Source organism: Capricornis sumatraensis, chromosome 8, assembly GCF_032405125.1.
Source record: "Capricornis sumatraensis isolate serow.1 chromosome 8, serow.2, whole genome shotgun sequence".
In the NCBI taxonomy this organism is placed as follows: Eukaryota; Metazoa; Chordata; class Mammalia; order Artiodactyla; family Bovidae; genus Capricornis; species Capricornis sumatraensis.
This window is the reverse complement of record NC_091076.1, coordinates 104,638,325-104,655,916: the sequence shown is the minus strand read 5'-3', so window position 1 is coordinate 104,655,916 and position 17,592 is coordinate 104,638,325. Positions and strand designations below refer to the sequence as shown.

Here is a 17,592-nt window from a genome sequence, read left to right as displayed (position 1 = left end):
ACTATCCCCATTTTTCATTCAGACAGAAATCATTTTTATTACTATCAGTTTTCTACAACCCAGAGAGCTGTCAAGTAGCTCAAAGATAAGGAAATTTGCAGACCTTCTATTAGAATCAGATAAACCCTGGAAGGGTCCACCAGGCGGTCTAGAGTGACAGTCATGCCTTCAAGATTTCACGGCTGCTAAGTGGAAGATCTGTAATTCAATCCCAAATCTACATGTCTCCATAAGTTCAGACTCCTCCTTCTGTGCCAAGTTGCTTTTGAACAGTGAAAATGTGAAAGTGTTAGTCGCTAAGTCGTATCCAGCTCTTTGCAACCCCATGGACTGTAGCCTGCCAGGCTCCTTTGTGTATGGGATTCTCCAGGCAAGAATACTGGAGTGGGTTGCTGTGCCCTTTTCCAGGTGATCATCCTGACTGAGGGATTGAACCCAGGTCTCCTGCATTGCAGGCAGATTCTTTATCATCTGAGCCACCAGGGAAGTCCCCTTGGTCTCAAAAATTGAGTCCCCACCTCCACGGAACAGACTCTGCAGAAATTTTTCCAAGGTCTCTGAAACCTCAGCCCATCATTTGCCATCTTGAGGGTGTCCCCTCCTCTGCAGTAGTTCGGTAGACCTCTACCCCTGAAGTCTGGAGGGGCTCAGAGCCTGGTCCAGGCGCTGGAAGATGGCAGACAAGTCTCTGGCCCCTCACTGTGCTCTGAGCCTAAGAATAGCTGAAGGGACTTCAGCAGCCCAGGCTCCCTTCAGATGGTCGGCTTGGAAGTCATAGGACGTTGGTACAGCCGGATGATACCTTCATCATGTAGCCGCTTCCAGAGCGTCCTCTCCAACTTGAAGTCGTGGTTGATGTAAAAGATCGTTCGTTTCCAGGACTTATCATAGTAGTGGTCAGAGAAGCGTTCGTGGCCCTCGGTGATGAACCCATAGGCACTCACCTATAGGAAGGCGGAGGAGAAATAAGGCCTGTGAGTGTGTCTCTCGGGCTTCTTCTCTGTGTGTGGGGGGGCAGGGGCCCTGTGTCCTGATTCTATCCCTGGGGGTCTGGATGCAGGACCCCTGGAAGCATGCTTGCGCATAGGCATGTGTCCACACTCAGGCCCCTCCCCCCACCCCCCAGCCATCATCCTTTGCTGAACAGGCCCAGGGCTACCCCAGAGCTGTTTTTCCATATCCGCAGGCTCCAGAAGCAGGGCCTCACCCGGTCACAGAGCTGGAGGGCAGTGAGCAGCAGGAGGGCCCCCGTGGTGGGCCGGTATATTCTCCAGTGGGCAGTGTTCAGAGTCTTAGACCTCAGGAATCTGCGAGAGAGCCCAGCCCCCCAGCTGTCAGGAGGCTCGAGAGGATGAGAGGGACTCGGCCCCTTCCACGGGCTTCCTGCTCTCACCTGTTCTTCATGTATCGGAGCAGGTCTGGGTGCAGCAACAGGTATCTGTCCAGTTGCAAGGCTTCCTGGAAGGCCTCCTGAGGTCTGCGCCTGTGGGCAGGAATGGGTCCTTCATTTTCTTACATCTCCGGGGGACGGCCAAGGCAGGATCGTGGGCATGACTGGTCCCCCATCTCCAGGTGAGAGCTCAGACTGTCCCCATCTGTCCAACCCTTCACGGCTGCCCCCTCCACAGCTTGTCTGTGGGTGAGGGGAGGAGGCGGTAGGTACCTGAACCAGGAAAGGTTCCTTGAGGTCACGGTCCGATTCAGAAGCAGTGCTTCCAGCCACTCATAGTCCCGGGTGCCTTCCAGGAAGTGCAGGTAGCGGACGTCCTGAGGACCAAGGTCCTGCCTTCAGTGGGGTGGCCTGATTTTGACCCCAGACCGCCTGCTTGCTCTCCTCTGGCCTGGCGTGGCTGCCCTCCCTGCCCTTGCCCCTCACATGTCCAGAGACTGTACCAACGACAGGCTGTAGACTCAGAGTGCGCCCTATCTCCCTGTCTGTCTCCATGGCTCACCTGTATCCTCCCGTATCCAAAGTCTGTGGGCGGCCAGACCCATTCCTGTTTGCTCACCTGGCCCAGAGGCACGTGCCGGAAACCCCGACTGCCCAGTATAAGGAGTGACTGGGTCACAGAGAAGGCGGTAAAGCCGTAGAAGGAGGTCCGAGTACCCACATCGTGTTCATAGCCTTTAATGACGGCACCACTCAGCCTAGCCCGAAAGACAAAATCAGGGCACATGAGGGCTTCCGGGCGATTGCGTGGAGGTGGTCGCAGAAGGAAGAAGGGATGGGGGTGCGGCACTAGCGAGCCCAGGACCCTCCCCCACAGCTTCTGGATCCAGGCTGGGAGCACCCTCTGAGATCTCCCGGAAGAGCCCTGCTCTGCAGGAGAGGGGTGGGGGTGGGGGCAGGTGCAGGCTCACCGGAACACGTAGTCGTGGCTGTCTATCTCTGCGCCCACGTGGGAGTTGTTCAGGATGCCCCCGTTACCCACCACGGCACAGCTGATGCACCGGGAGCTCCCGGGGCGGAGGCTGGCCAGGAGCAGCTGCTGCTGGGGCACTGGGGGGAAGCGCGCCACGACCTCCTGCACCACTGCAATGTGGGGAGTGGGGGGGAGGGGGTTCCACTCAGAGCCCAGCCAGGGCCAGGGGGCCGCCCAGCCGGCCTCTCTCCCAGGGCTGGTTCCCCGCAGGGGAGAGGTGGTCCAGAGGCAAAAAAGCATGGTCCTCTGGGACTTTCCTTATGGTCCAGTGGTTAAGACTGTGCTCCCAAAGCAGAGGTTGGGGATTCGATTCCTCGTCAGGGAACTAAGACTCCATATGCTGCACAGCATGGCCAAAAAATATTTTTAAAATATTTTTTTAAAGAAGCATGGCCCTCTGCTGTGGCCTAGTGCACACCCAGGGCCCTTGGACGAGGACTCACAGGAGAAATTGAGCTCCATGAAGCCGAAGGGCGGAGGGAAGTGCTCCAGGCGGTCCCACTCGCGCTGGTTGAAGTGTCCAGAGTCCAGAAAGAGGGTGAGGTTGGGCAGAAAGAGAGTCCGGAGCCAGGGTGACTTGGAGGCTTTGATCTTCACCGAGTCAGGGCAGGTCTGCAAGCAGGAGGATGGGTCAGGCCGGGAGAGGGTCCGGAAGCCGTGGGGTGGGGGATGGAGCGGTGGGACTGAGGGAAGGTGGGTACGGGAGCAGAAACCAGGCCTCAAAGCTGGAAAGGCCCCTCCTCTGCTACATCTTCCATCCCATTCCCAGAGCCTTCATTGATCGCCCAGGCCCACCACGGGCAGGATGTATGCTACGGGTCTCATGTGCTGTGCGTGGTTGTAGTTATGCGTGCAAACATCCAGGTCTCCCCTCCTGTGGCTGGGGGCCCAGGCTGCTTTTCTTAGGGCTGGAAAAGAGAGAGGGTCTTGGAATTATCTCTGTGGGGAGGACAGGGCTGGGCACCAGCTTGGGGTGTTCTTGTCCCTTGGATCCTGCCCAGTCCTGCCCCTCCGCCTGCTGAGGTCACACTCTCTCACCCTTTCTGAGGAGCCTCCGGGTCTTCTGGGGACCAGGGCGGGCCCTTCGATCACACCCTCACCTGGATGAGCCGTGTGGGAAAGGCCGCCCAGCTGGCCTTTCTCCCAGGGCTGGTTACCTGATTCTCCGGGTGGGGGAGAGCAGAGCTTAGGAGCAGAGCCTGGGATGGAAGGGAGGGGGTGGGCCTCAGGGCCCCGAGAAGAGGGAAAACTCACCGTCTGCAGGCCGCCCACCTCCAGACTGTATTCATCCTCAAAATCCCACTGGGGCTCAGACTTGAAGTTGGCAGCCTTCAGCTTCTGGCTTCTCTGGGTGGCAGGGCTCCGGGGAGGGGCCGAGGACCGTGTGGGCTGGGCTCTGTCCTGGGAGGGGGCGGCTACTGGGGTGGCTCCTCTGGCTCCCTTCCCCACCTGCGCCCCGGCCTGGAGTTTTGGAAGGAGGGTCTTAGCTGCAGTTGCCGGGCTGTCCCGTGGCTCCGTGGGCACCGCTCCGGGGCCTGTGGGCCTCGCCTTCCAGTCCCCGGATCCTTTGGTCGGCCTTGGGTTCTGACTGTTCAGGGATGGCGCCTCGGTCCTGCTGGGGGTCACCCCCCCACCTCCAGCCGTTGGGGGCGGCGTGTCCACCCGGGTGTCCTTGCTTGCCCGTGTCCGCAGTGCTGCCTTTCCGGTGGGGGTGGGCACTCTGTCCAGCTCCTCGGCATGGGCCTTGCTGGTCTGCGCTCTTCTGCGCTGGTTGGCCGTGAGGACTGTGGCCTTGGGGGGGGTGTCCCAAGTGTGGGTCCCCTGTACTGACTCCATGTGCGTGGTTGCCTTCCTTCTCGTGGTGGGTGCCTGAGACATAGCATTTTGCAGTAACTCTGGGGACCTTTCCTTAATGTTCTGTTGATGCTTATTCCTAGAGAAAGAGATGACTTTGGATGAAGGCTAAGGTTGTAGAGACTTGAGGAGTGTAACTAGCATTCATTTTTGTGTCTCAGGCGGACTTCAGATCAGTCTTCAGGAGAGGTGAGGGGAGGGACTTTGCTGGCTGCTTCCCAACGCCAAGCGGCACCTGCCGGCAATGGGTCTGGACACTTACTTCTGACCAGTGCATGCGTGCTAAGTCCCTTCAGTCATACCCAACTCTTCACGACCCTATGGACTGCAGCCCACCAGGCTCCTTCGTCCATAGGATTCTCCAGGCAAGAATACTGGAGTGGGTTGCCATGCCCTCCTCCAGGAGATCTTCCCCACTCAGGGATCGAACCCACGTCTCTTACATCTCCTGCATCGGCAAGAGGGTTCTTTACCACTAATGCCACCTGGAAGCCACTTTGGACTGGTAAAGAAACCTAAGTGGCGGTACTGAGTCTGGGGAGCTGGAACCGGAGGCCAAGGGCAGAGCTGAACCACTCACGTCTCCATGCTGCACCCCCAGCTTCCCAGGTTCACTCCTTGCGGCTCCAGCATCCTCTGTGTTCCCAACTGTGAGTCTAAGAATGAGTTTGTGTGAACCTAGTCCTGCCACCTAATATCTTGTGACTCAGTGGACCTTAAAAAAAAACATAGGTAACAAAGGTATCTTTGTCCACAAGGAAATGGGAAAGATGTTAAGACTATAGTTGCCAACCTTGATTTTGAAAGATCTGCCTTAAAGATGTGCTTCTTATCCTATCATCAGTCCAACACTGCTTAAAAGCAAACTGTTGAGAATTCCCTGAAGGTCCAGTGGTTAGGCGTCAGCACTTTCACTGCCGCAGCCCGAGTTCAATCCCTGGTTGGGGAACTAAGTACCCACAAACTGTGAGGCGTGTGTTAGAGATGACGGACAAAAGGTGTGCTTCCCACGTGGAAGCTAGGAAGGCTTCCTGGAGGAGCTCCCCTCTGAAGAGGATTAGGAGTGGGGAGGAGGAAATTTCAGTCCCAGAAGTGTGAAAAGTTGTGGTGTTGGGAGACTTCCCTGGTAGTCCAGTGGCAAAGACTCCACTCTCCCAATGTAGGGGGCCTGGGTTCCATCCCTGGTCAGGGAACTAGATCCCACACGCTGCACCTGAGAGCTGGCGCAGCAAAAATAAATAAATACATAATTTAAAAAAAAGGAAATGTGGGGTGGGGGTCTTCCCTGGTGGCTCAGTGGTAAAGAACCCACCTGCCAGTGCAGGAGACACGGGGTTCAATCCCCAGTCCAGAAAGATCACACATGCCTTGGAGCAGCTAAGCCTGTGCACCGAAACTATAGAGCCTGGGAAACCGAAACTACTGAAGTGTGGGAGCCCTAGAGCCCGCACGCCACAGCAAACAGCTCCCAGCCGCCGTAACTACAGAGAAGCTTGCGCAGAACAAAGATCCTGCACAGCCAAAAATAAATAAATAAAATTATATATACACACATATAAAAGAGTGGGGAACGGGGCTTGTCCGGCAGGAGATGCTCCCAAAGAGGCAGGCAGGACCAGATCATTGTTTGCAGTGTATGAGGACTTTAGACTTGAATCATTTGTCTATCCCAGGTGGTGCTACTGGTCAAGAACCTGTCCGCCAATGCAGTAGGCATGAGAGCCGATGTGTTTACATTTTCTAGGAAGTGGCAGCAATGACCCAGGCAGTGACTAAATTATGTGATTAAACTTCAACTCCCGATGATTGTGCACACGTGTGATTGCCTGGGATATGAGGGTTTATACTGCCACTTTCTAAAGGTCACGGACGGAATTTACCAAACGCTCAAGTTGCTTCCATCCACATGCTGAGAGCCCTGCATCCATCTCGTCCAGACCCTGTGTGCTCCTGAATTTGTACTTCGTCCACTAGGCTGCGGTGGGGCGGGTGTAGCGGGAAACATTGGTTCTATTAAATGATTCTAGTTCAGAGGAATAGGCGAACCAATTCACTCAAGCAAAAAGCAATTTGATACTATAATTCTGATCTACTTTGGAGGTAAATATATAAAAATTTGCTCTTAAAAAATAGATAAATAGGGACTTATCAGGTCGTAAACTACTTCCCAGTAGTTAAGATTTCACAGTTTTAATGAAGGGGATGTGGGCTCAATTCTTGGTCAGGGAACTAAGATCTCACAGCCAAAAAAAGCAAAACATATATATATATATATATAATAAAAATATAAGTATATTAAATAATATACATATATATTTCCTGTAACACTATATGGAAAAACCCAAATGAACTTTTTGGTCAACCAAAAAATGTATACATATATATATGAAAGCTATGGTTTTTCCAGTAGTCAGGTACAGATGTGAGAGCTGGACCATAAAGAAGGCTGAGTGCCAAAGAGCTGATGCCTTCAAACTGTGGAGCTAAAGAAGACTCTTGAGAGTCCCTTGGACTGCAAGGAGACCAAACCAGTCACTCCTAAAGGAAATCAACCCTGAATATTCATCAGAAGGACTGATACTGAAGTTGAAGCTCCAATCCTTTGGCCACCTGATGTGAAGAGCCAGCTCATTGGAAAAGACCATGATGCTGGGAAAGATTGAAGGCAAAAGGAGAAGAGGGTGGCAGAGAATGAGATGGTTAGACAGTATCACCGACTCATGGACATGAATTTAAGCAACCTCCTGGGAGATAGTGGCAGACAGAGGAGCCTGGCATGCTGTAGTCCATGGGGTCACAGAGAGTCGAACATGACTTAGTGACTGAACAATGAACAACAGCAATAAACATGAACTAAGTATATCTCCAGCAGGGATCACAGAGCTCTGTTCCATGAATGAAGCGAAACAACAGCACATCACCCTGGGAGGACCTGGAAGCAAAGAAGCGGCAAAAGGTTCCAAGTACGGATCAAGAATCACAGATACAAAATGACCTGTGTAGCCCATGGCTAGAAGCTCTCAGTTGAGAACCAGGGGTGTTTCAAAGAAAGTCCCTTTTTTCTTTTTTTGTAGATTTTGCCTGCCCAGCCTCTTCATTGCAGCCTGTGGGCTTTCTCTAGTTGTGACATCCGGGCTTCTCTTGTTACGGTGCCCAGGCTCTAGGGCACACAGCTTCAGTAGTTGTGGTATGTAGGCTTAATTTCTCTGTGGCATGTGGGATCTTAGTTCCCCGACCAGGGATTGAACCTGCATTCCCTGCACGAAGGCAGATTCTTAACCAGTGGACCACCAGGAAAGTCCCTAAAGCCAAGTCCATTTTTTAAAGCACCTGTATCTTGTACCTAAATCTTCCTCTCTGGGAAAAAATCACACTTGGGAATAAAGTTGTTTCACAGATTATCCCAAGTTCAGTTGATAGTTTTATTCTGGCATTTAAAAATACTGACCTTAGGGTTAAAAATAACATTCCTCTCCTCCCCTGCTCCTTCCCCAGAGCCTTCTACAGGGAAAGGGGAGAGAGGCGAGGCGTATAGGAATAGAGAGCGTGGGCAGCCTGCCCCAACCCTGCCTCCTGTTCCTCCTTGTGGCTGGAAGAGCTCCCTGGAATCTGCAGAACCCAACAACCTTGGCAGTATTCAGTAACTTGATCAGGGTTTTATTATTTCTACTTCCTGGTGACACAGGGAGCTCTGAAAGCAAGTTGAGCCAGTCTCCTGCAAGGTGACATGAAGGGTAGCCGTCTGGTGTGTGGTGGTGGTCACCTCCCCATGACTTAACCTCTCGGGCTCCACTGGACGTGTTTTTGGGTTGAACTTGAGGTGGAGAGAACACTGACTTCTTGGCACTTGGCAAATGGGCAATGGAGCCTAGGTGGGTGGAAAGTAGCCTGAGTTCTAGTCCAGTCCCGCCTCTAACTAGCCAGCTGTGTAATCTCAGGCAAGTCACAGGACCCTTTGAGCCTCTGTTTTCTTATCCATTGTGAGAATCTTAAAAGCTGCTTTATAAAACGGTTGTAAGGATGTTAAAAGCCAGTATAGACATGGCATTTTGAACAATGTGTGTGCGTACTTAGTTGCCAAGTGGTGTTCGACTCTTGTGACCTCATGGACTGTAGTCCGCTAGGATTCTCTGTCCATGGGATTCTCCAGGTAAGAATGCTGGATTGGGTTGTCATTCCCTCCTCCAGGGGATTTTGCTGACCTGGGGATCAAACCCGTGTCTCCTGCATTGGCAGGGAGATTCTTCACCTGCTGAGCCACTGGGGAAGACCATTTCCAACAATGCTGTTATACAAATATAGGCAGGTCGACTTGGGTCAGGTGCTGACACTATGGCGACAGTTAGAGATGCCCAGAGCCCCTGTTTGAGTTCATGCGTCCGGAGACGAAAATCTAAAGGGGCGACAGGCTTCAAGGCCAAGGGTAAATAATATTTCCTTGATGGCCCTTAATCACTTAACTGAGAAATCAAGAAGCAGCAGGTGAGCATGTTATAAATAGAGCAGTAGGTGACCAAAAGGAAAATCAGAGGGGGTTGAAGTAATCACCTTGGAAATCAGAATCCTGGAGCAGGGAGAAGACATGGGGACAGTTATATTATTGTATTTATTGGTTATTTCATTTATTTATTTTTTGGCCGTTCCCCATGGCATGAGGAATCTTAGTTCCCTGATCAGGGATTGAACCCGTATTTCCTGCAGAGGAAGTGGGGAGCCAGGGAAGTCCTAGGGACGACTGTGTTTTGATATAAGCCTCCTTATTTCACTGAAACATTTGCATGTTCCTCAGTAAAAATAAAAAAATTAAAGAGAAAACTTAGAATCAAATGAGACATCCTATTGAGAATTTGAAAGCACAATGCAATATTTATTGAGCAGTAATTATAGGCCAGGCTTTTGGAGCTATCTGTTAGGAATGAGAGATAAAAAAGCTATAGTCTTTTCTCTTAAGAGGCTCACGAACCAACAGAGGGAACAGGATGCATGTTGAGAAAGTATGTGAGAAATGAATGTAAGCTGATGCGATAACGTGTTATTATGTGGAAGACAGGGCACACAGCCTAGGGCGTGTTCTGTTTGAGGGGGACACTTCAATCCACAATGATACCTAGACTTTTGCTCCTCTTTCTTCACAAGTTTTCTGAATTATTTTTCCTTTTACTAAAGCAATGCGTGCTCCTTACTGAAAAAGCAGAAAATGAATTTCAGCACAAAAGGATGTGAACTTGTGATTATACTTTCTCAAAGAACCTGCTGCTGACCCCCGAGGGCATGAGCATCCAGATCCCTTTTCTTTACCTATTGTACTCACCAATGTAGCTGTACAATATCCTGGAATGTTATTTGGTTGTTTTCCTCCCTGTGTTTTCTCCCTTTCCCGTTGGTGCCTGCCTCCCACCCACCACCGGCAGCTAATGGTCAGCTTCACGTTCATTGCCCCCACAGACACATGTGCAGACAAGAGCTGGAAGAGAGAGAATACCCTGCAAGAGCTTCTGGCTTTTCCCCTCCAAATACCTAAGCCCTCAAATGGGGAGAAGATTTGGGGAAATAGGTAAAATATCTTGGAGAGGGACCTTTCTAGTTCCTATGCCACCATCCCCTTTCTAGAAATATTTACTCTGGGGGGAGGAACAAAAGGAGGTGGGAGAGAAGGGAGGGCTCTAAGGACCTAAGATTAGAGGGCTCCTACTTCCTGGTAGCGTTCCTAGGGTCTCTTAAGACCCCTGGAAGGAAGTGACTGCGTGTAGAAACTGGGAAGATAGAAATCACATCACAGAACATTCTCACGCGTAAACCAGGTGACACAGAAGAGCCAAGAGGTAGTGATGATGGATATGTTGCAGCAAGCTGATGGCTAAGAATCAGCTGCCCTCTCCTGGGCCTTGGCACCATATCAGACATCCCGGAGCCCTTGATGCCCTCCTGGGGATGGGGTAGAGGAGTAAGAATGGTTGAGGTTAAGTTTTTCTGATTCTGGCTAGGGGTCCAGAATCAGAAACCAGAAGGTGATAGAAAACACAGTTTGGTTCTTACACCAAAGCAAAATATGATACCAAACAGAAACCAGGGGACTTCTCAGGTGGTCTAGTAGCTAAGACTCTGCATCCCCAATGCAGGGGGCCCAAGTTCGATACCTGGTCAGAGAACTAAATCTCCCACGCCATAACTAAGACCCAGCACAGCCAACTAAATATATAAAATATTCACAACAATAACCAAAACAAGAAAACAGAATCCATAGGTCCGATTCCCAGCTCACTCTTCATGATTATCTCTGAAGCCAAAACAAAGATGCATAGCATCTTCTAGGATAAATTTGTTCCAGACTAGGGAAGCCAAGCAGACAGAGACCTGGTCTTTACACATCAGAGAGTAAATTGGAGGTTGGCACCAAAACTTTTGTCGGTTTGGTACACTTGTGTTTGTCTTGAAATGATATGAGAGGTAGACCAATAACCTAGGTTTGAAATCATAGAATTGTCTTAAAATCCTTATTACCACTGCCCCATCATATCTGTCACCAAATCCAGCTGATTTAACTTATTCTCAGTCTTTTATTTTTGGTCCTGCTGTCATCATAACCTCCTTGCTCCAGGCCCCAAGGACTCTATCTTAAACCACTACCTTGGCCCTCTAGCCTGTCTCCTTCAAACTTCCTGTGCCCCAGGGAGTTCCCCAGCAGTTCAGTGGTTAGGACTCATCACTTTCACTGCCCGGACCCGGATTCGGTCTGGATCAGGGAACTAAGATCCTGTTAGCCATGTGGCACCGCCTAAAAACGAACAAACAAATAAAAACCCCAGGGTGCCTGGCCAGCTACCTAACCTACAACCTATTGACAGAGTAACCTCTGTAAAGCATACATTTCATCAAGCTACTCAGTTACTCTAAAATTTCTTAAAAAAAAAAAAAAAAACAGAAAATTTATTAACAATTTTCTGCTGCACCGGGTCTTAGTTTCAACGTGTGGGATCTTCAGTTTTAGTTGTGGTATGTGGGATCTAGTTCCTGGACCAGGGATGGAACCCAGGACCCCTGCATTGGGAGCCTGGAATCTGAACCACTGGACCGCCAGGGAAGTTCTAAAATTCTTAATAGCTACAGAACAAGGTTATTTAAGGTCACATTCATTCTTTTATCAGTTAAGTGTTGACACTGTGTTACATATGTACAGTGTCTGGGACCTGTTCAAGTTATTGGAGAAATGGAGACAAATAAGACAGTTTCTACCCACAAGAAATTCATAGTCTGGCAGAAAAAGACACATTTAGGATTTATGACATCAGGATGGACGTGATGGAGAGACGTGGAGGGTGGTGTGATGCTGGGACACTGGGGCCAGCCTGTCTGCGTTTGAACATCAGCGACAAGGGTGACCTTGGACAAGTGATCTAATCTCTCTCATCTATAAAGGAGTTGATGATGATAATAGTGTCTATTCTCTGGCTCGATATGTGATTAGTAGTCATAACTCCGAGACCAGTGCCTAGTACACAGTGAACACCTTATCAGTGCTTATTAAATGACCTACCTGTCAGTCTCCCCTTCCTGAAATCATCCTTTGCTCCTCTCTGCACCACTGCTTACGCTATTTCCTCCTTGCTTATGGTGTTCCTGCTTGCTGAAATGTCACACAGCCGTCAGGCACCTTGCAGATGCTCCCATCTCCACCGTGTTCTCCTTTGCCTCCCGCCCCCATCTGCCTGGTTTAGATGACCCTTTTCTGTGTGCTCTGGTAGCATCTGTCTCATCTGACTTTACTGAGGACATTTATCACTACTAATAATATCACTCATGTTCTTTTGCTTTGTGTATGTCTCTCTCCTCCTTTGGACTTAAAAAAAAAATCCATTTATTTCTTTATTTTTGGCTGCACTGGGTCCTCATTGCTACGCCCAGGCTTTCTGTAGTCGTGGTGAGAGAGGTTATCCTCGAGTTTCGATGTGCAGGCTTCTCATTGCCGTGGCTTCTCTTGTTGCCGAGCACGGGCTCTAGGCACACGGGCTTGGTACTTGTGGTGCAGGGACTTAGCTGCCTCACAGCACGTGCGATCTTCCTGGACCAGGGGTAAACGCGTTAACCACTGGACCACCAGGGAAGTCCTCCCTTGGACTTTAAACCTCTTAAGAGTCAACACATAGGAGGTAGTGGAGAAGCATGGGATTTGGAGCTCAAATCCTCTAAATTCAAATATCCGTTTTGCTACTTCCTGGTTCCATGGAAATCCCCTTAACATTTATGAGCCTCATAATCATTTTTTGTGAAAGAACACAAATACTAATCTTGAGCTGCAATTGTAAAGACCAGAAATAACACATGGTGGGACTTTCCCGGTGGTCCAGTGTGGCTAAGACTTCAAGCTCCCAATGCAAGAGGCTTAGGTTTGATCGCTGCTCAGGGAACTAGATCCTGAATGGTGTGACAAAGACCCAGTGAAGCCAAATAAATAAAATTAAAAACAAATAAATATCTTTTAAAAAGAAGAAGAAGAAAAGAACACATGGAAAGGCCCCCGGAGCACAGATTAAGATCTGAAAATCTTCTCCGACTCTCAAATGGCCATGGCAAGCCACAAAGTGTAAGCATCAATGCGATCAGTTCAGTTCAGTTCAGTTCAGTCGCTCAGTCGTGTCCGACTCTTTGCAACCCCATGGACTGCAGCAGGCCTCCCTGTCCATCACCAACTCCTGGAGCTTACTCAAACTCATGTCCATCGAGTCGGTGATGCCATCCAACCATCTCACCCTCTGTCGTCCCCTTCTCCTGCCTGCAGTCTTTCCCAGCCTCAGGGTCGTTTCCAATGAGTCAGTTCTTCGCATCAGGTGGCCAAAGGATTGGAGTTTCAGCTTCAGCGTCAGCGTTCAGCCATGTGATAATGACCTTCACGAACCGTGGGATCTGTGGTGTGTTCTGCACTGTGCGCCTCCCTTCCCTGTCTGATTTTGCTCCCACCCTCTGCCCCGGCAGCTCTGTAGGGAAGGGAGGGCATGACCAGTCAAACTGCAAAACTGCCCATCACTTTTGCTTCTCCCTCTCTCTCCCTCCTCTCCTTCAGAATATCTCCTGATTTCCCCCTTCTTGCTGTTCCACTGTCTCTTAGTCCAGATCCTTCTCACCTTGAGTTTTAATGGCTAAAGGTGGCCCCAGCCCCTCCCTTCACACCAGGATAATCTGCCTGCAGAGTCGTCCAACTCCCTTGGGTGCCACTGCTGGTCAATCCAAAGTGGCAACTCCCTCCTCCTAAACCGTCCTGTTCACTTCTGGCCAACTCATCGTCTTAAAATAGTGCCGTCATGAGGCGAGGCCACCTCCCTGGCTGAAAGCCTTTTGCAGCAGCGCTGGGTCCCACCTTCCTAAATGCCCTTTCTCTGCTCCCCAGAGGAAGCCTTCACTTCCCTGAGGTGGGTTCGCTCTCGGGTCAGCAGAGAGGACACTAATTTAGGACTTAGGCTGGCGCCTTTGCTCACCCTCTGCTCACCACGTCTCTCCCCAGGCACTCATGCAAGCCCTCTCTGTCTCCTAGATGTTGTCTTCTCTTTGAACCTTTCAACAGACGCAAAAACTTCTCCTCCGGGGACCACTATTGTTATAGCATCCACTGTCTCTGCTCTCTTGGGATTTAATAATATAAACAGTTTATCGAGACATCTCAGTATGTGGCCTGTTTCCTGTCCCTTAAAATTGTGGGCAGATTCAATAACTTTACAGTCACTTCCAAAGTCAGGACCATCCAAAATGCATGCGCATCCAGTAAGAGAGCATCAAAAGACATGGAACAAGAACTGACAAAACTGAAGGGAGAAATGTTGTTTAGTTGCCAAGTTGTGTCCAACCCCTAGCTATCTCTTACATGGTCCTCTGTCCATGGGATTTCGGAGGCCAGAATACTGGATTGTTGCCATTTCCATCTCCAGGGGGTCTTCCCGACCTAGGGATTAAACCCACATCTCCCACTTGGCAGGCAGATTCTTTACCACTGAGCCACTAGGGAAACCCGAAAGGAGAAATAGAAAAATTCAAAACTGTTTTGGAAATAACGCAATAACTTTTCTTCTAAAACTAAACATAGAGACTTCCTTGGTGGTCCAGGTGGTCCATGCTCTCAATGCAGGCGGCCTGGGTTTGATCCCTGGTCAGGGAACTAGATCTCATATGCCACAACTAAAAAGATCCCTCAAGCTGCAACTTAGACCTTGTGCAGCCAAATAAAAGTATAAAAAAATAAAGTTAAACATATACTTTCCTTATAACACAGCAATCCCACCTCTAGATATTGACCCAGGAGAAATAAAACTATGTACACAAAAAAGGCTTGGACAACAATGTTCACAGCAGGCTTACTCATAATTCATAATAGCCAGAACTGGAAACTACTCAAACGTCCATCAAAAAAGAGAATGAGTAAATAATGTGTGGCGTATTCATACAATGAAATGCTTTATAAACTTTAGAGGATCCTCAGATTCACCAGTAGCCCAAGAAATGCAAATTAAAAAGAGAAACCTGCTTTTACTTACCAGATGATTAAACTTGAAAACCGTTTACAAGATCCAGTGTTGCCGCAGAGGTTGGAGAGAGTTAACTTTCACACCTGTTTGTGTAGCCTTTTCTGAGGATGACTTGATGGTGTCCATTGACTTTTTTTAAAGATTTTTTTTTAATGTACATCATTCTAAAGCGTTTATTGAATTTATTACGATATTGTTTCTGGTTTTTATATTTTCAGTTTTTTTGGCTGCAAGGTGTGTGGGATCCTAGCTTCCTGAGCAGGGATCGAACCTGCACCCCCCAACATTGGAAGGCAAAGTCTTAACCACTGGACCGCCAGGGAAGTCCTTTCATTAACACTTAATGTGAACATATTCATTATCTTGGCAATTCCACTTGTAGAAATCTACCTACGGAAATACATAAGTGCCCAAAGGTTTGTGAAAAATGAGTGGCAACCCAAGTGCCCATAGATGGGGTTGGCTCAGCTATATCCACCCTATAGAAGCTATGAAGCCATGGAAAGGAAGGGAATAGACCCGTATGTGCCAACATGGAAGGAGGTCCGTGATATAGTTGATTTAAAAAGTCAACCAGTGTGTATAGTGTGATACCTATCTGTCTGACCGTCCATCCATCCATCCACCTGTCTATCTACCTATCTATCACCTACCTTTGTTGTTTAATGCTGTTTAGCCGCTAAGTTGTACCTAACTCTTTGAGACCCGATGGACTGTAGCCTGTCAAGTTCCTCTGTCCATGCGATTTCCCAGGCAAGAATACTGGAGTGGGTGGCCATTTCCTTCTCCAGGGGATCTTCCTGACCCAGGAGTTGAACCCATGTCTCCTGCATTGGCAGGTGAAATCTTTACTGCTGAGTATCACCTATCTATCTACCCACTTATCCATCTGTTGGAAGGGTTTGTCTAACACAAGTTAAAGAGCACAGATTATGGAACCAAAATGTCCAGGTTTGATTGCTGGCCCTGCAACTACCAGCAGCATGAACTTGGATCATTCATCTTAACTTTCTGTGTCTCACGCATAAAGCATTTAGAATAGGGCCCAGCATATACTGAGTACTATAGAAGCATTAGCTACAATAACATAGTAATTATTTCTACACCAAAGTGTTAAGGGTGGTTACCCATGGAGACTGGGTAGTGACAGGGTATCATAGGGAGAGCTTTATTCTTGCTTTGCCTTGGTGTATTTTTAAAAACTTCATGAGGGTATGTTTTATTTTCAAATTCTAAGAGTAGTGAGACAAAATCATTCAAAATACACTGAATCTGGAAAGGCAGGGGTTTCTCCCTACAGGAGATGTGTTTATCAGAAAAATGGCCTAGAGTGTCCTTTTGAAGGGTTCACTTGGGACCCAGAATTTCAGCTGCCCCCCTAATGAGCAATGTCTCATTTTACTGACAAACATCTCAGAGACTGTACGATTTAGAATTTAGTGGGAAACTTCCCTGGTGGTCCAGTGGCTAAAACTCCAAGTTCCCAATGTAAGAGGCCCAGGTTTGATCCCTGGTCAGGGAACAGTAAAGAATCTAATTGAAGTGCAGGAGACCCAGGTTTGATCCCTGGGTTGGGAAGATACCCAGCAGAAAGAAATAGCAACCTACTCCAGTATCCTTGCCTGGAGAATTCCATGGACAGAGGAGCCAGGTGGGCGATAGTCCATGAGATCACAAAGAGTTGGAGATGACTGAGCAACTAACACTTGCACTTTCAGGCAGCTAGATCCCACATGCCTCAACTATCTCATGTGCTGCAACTAAGACTCGGTGCAGCCAAATAAATGAACATTTTATTTTTTTAAGAAAGAAATATATATATATATAAAGAAACTAATGGAATTCATGGGATAAATCATTTGCTTTAGTACACAGAGAATGGTATGCAATGAACCCCAAAGCTGAGGTTATTACTCAGAGACCTAGAGGGGAAGATAGTTTTCCACCTATGCCTTCTGGAGACCAGACCAACAGTTATCCAACTGCCCCTCTACCTCCTCTGTGTATAAGCCCCACGGCCCCCATTTTCCTGTTATACCACCTCCATGTCCCCCGAGTCTCCCCTTCCGGCTTCATAGCCCATGATTCCTGACAACCTTCGTGATCCCTGACACCACCTGTCACCGCAGAGGTGTCTCAGAAGTTCCCCATCCCCCCCCCGGGCTATCATTTTCCAGTTTCTTCCAATAAGCCACAGGGAACTTGGAAAGGGCAGACTCTTACCTGCTAGGCTTTGTGTTAGGTTCCTTAATAAAGGAGGGCAAGGTGAAGAGGAGGAAGATGAGCACAGCCAAAAGCAAAGGCCCCTGCACAGTTTGGTCCAGATGACAGAGTCTCCTTGGGCAAGGCCTCATGTTTGTGGGTCCAGCCTTGCAGGGAATTTCTGCATGTCCTGAGGCTCTGATGTAGACAGCACACAGTTTAACTGCTCAGATCTCCTGGTCAGGGTGTGCACCCTTTGGTCTTAAAAACGAGCCACTGGTGAACGCAGAGTCTTTCGGAGTGTGCCAGGGAAGGGAGCCGCCTTCTCTGCCTTATGAAGGCTTAGAGGCTGGCGTGGCTTGAAGGAAGAGAAACTCCTTCTGTGCAAACAAGTTTACCTTCTTTTCCTGCTGTCTCTGAAGCCAGTTTCTGAATGTGGAACTTTAATGAGAAACACACACATGTTACATGGAACCTCACTTTCATCAGGTTGGGGGACCCTGGACAAGTACCTGGGCTGGAAGGGCCTTACATAGCCTCCATCTTCAATGTGAGTTTTACAAGAAAAACAGAGGGTACCCTTTCAGGTTTGACACCCCCTA

The 17,592-nt window shown here is 49.0% G+C and overlaps 1 protein-coding gene across 1 annotated transcript; it reads right to left on the bottom strand.

Moving 5' to 3' along the window:
* Positions 1 to 752: 752 nt before the first annotated feature.
* Positions 753 to 17,142, bottom strand: ST6GALNAC1 (ST6 N-acetylgalactosaminide alpha-2,6-sialyltransferase 1). The gene is made up of 9 exons (XM_068977516.1): positions 17,012 to 17,142; positions 3,678 to 4,356; positions 2,867 to 3,035; positions 2,362 to 2,533; positions 2,010 to 2,148; positions 1,664 to 1,767; positions 1,394 to 1,483; positions 1,208 to 1,307; positions 753 to 944 (listed from the first exon to the last, which is right to left on the bottom strand). The coding sequence occupies exons 1-9, from the start codon at positions 17,140 to 17,142 to the stop codon at positions 753 to 755; spliced, it is 1,776 nt and encodes a 591-aa protein (XP_068833617.1).
* Between the last annotated feature and the right edge of the window lie 450 nt (positions 17,143 to 17,592).

Coding starts and splice junctions, on each gene's coding strand:
- ST6GALNAC1 (XM_068977516.1), bottom strand. CDS start 17,142: ATGAGGCCTTGCCCAAGGAGACTCTGTCATCTGGACCAAACTGTGCAG. Junction 2,534..2,866: donor CATGGAGCTCAATTTCTCCT/GTGAGTCCTCGT, acceptor CCCACATTGCAG/TGGTGCAGGAGGTCGTGGCG. Junction 2,149..2,361: donor AGCCACGACTACGTGTTCCG/GTGAGCCTGCAC, acceptor CTTTCGGGCTAG/GCTGAGTGGTGCCGTCATTA.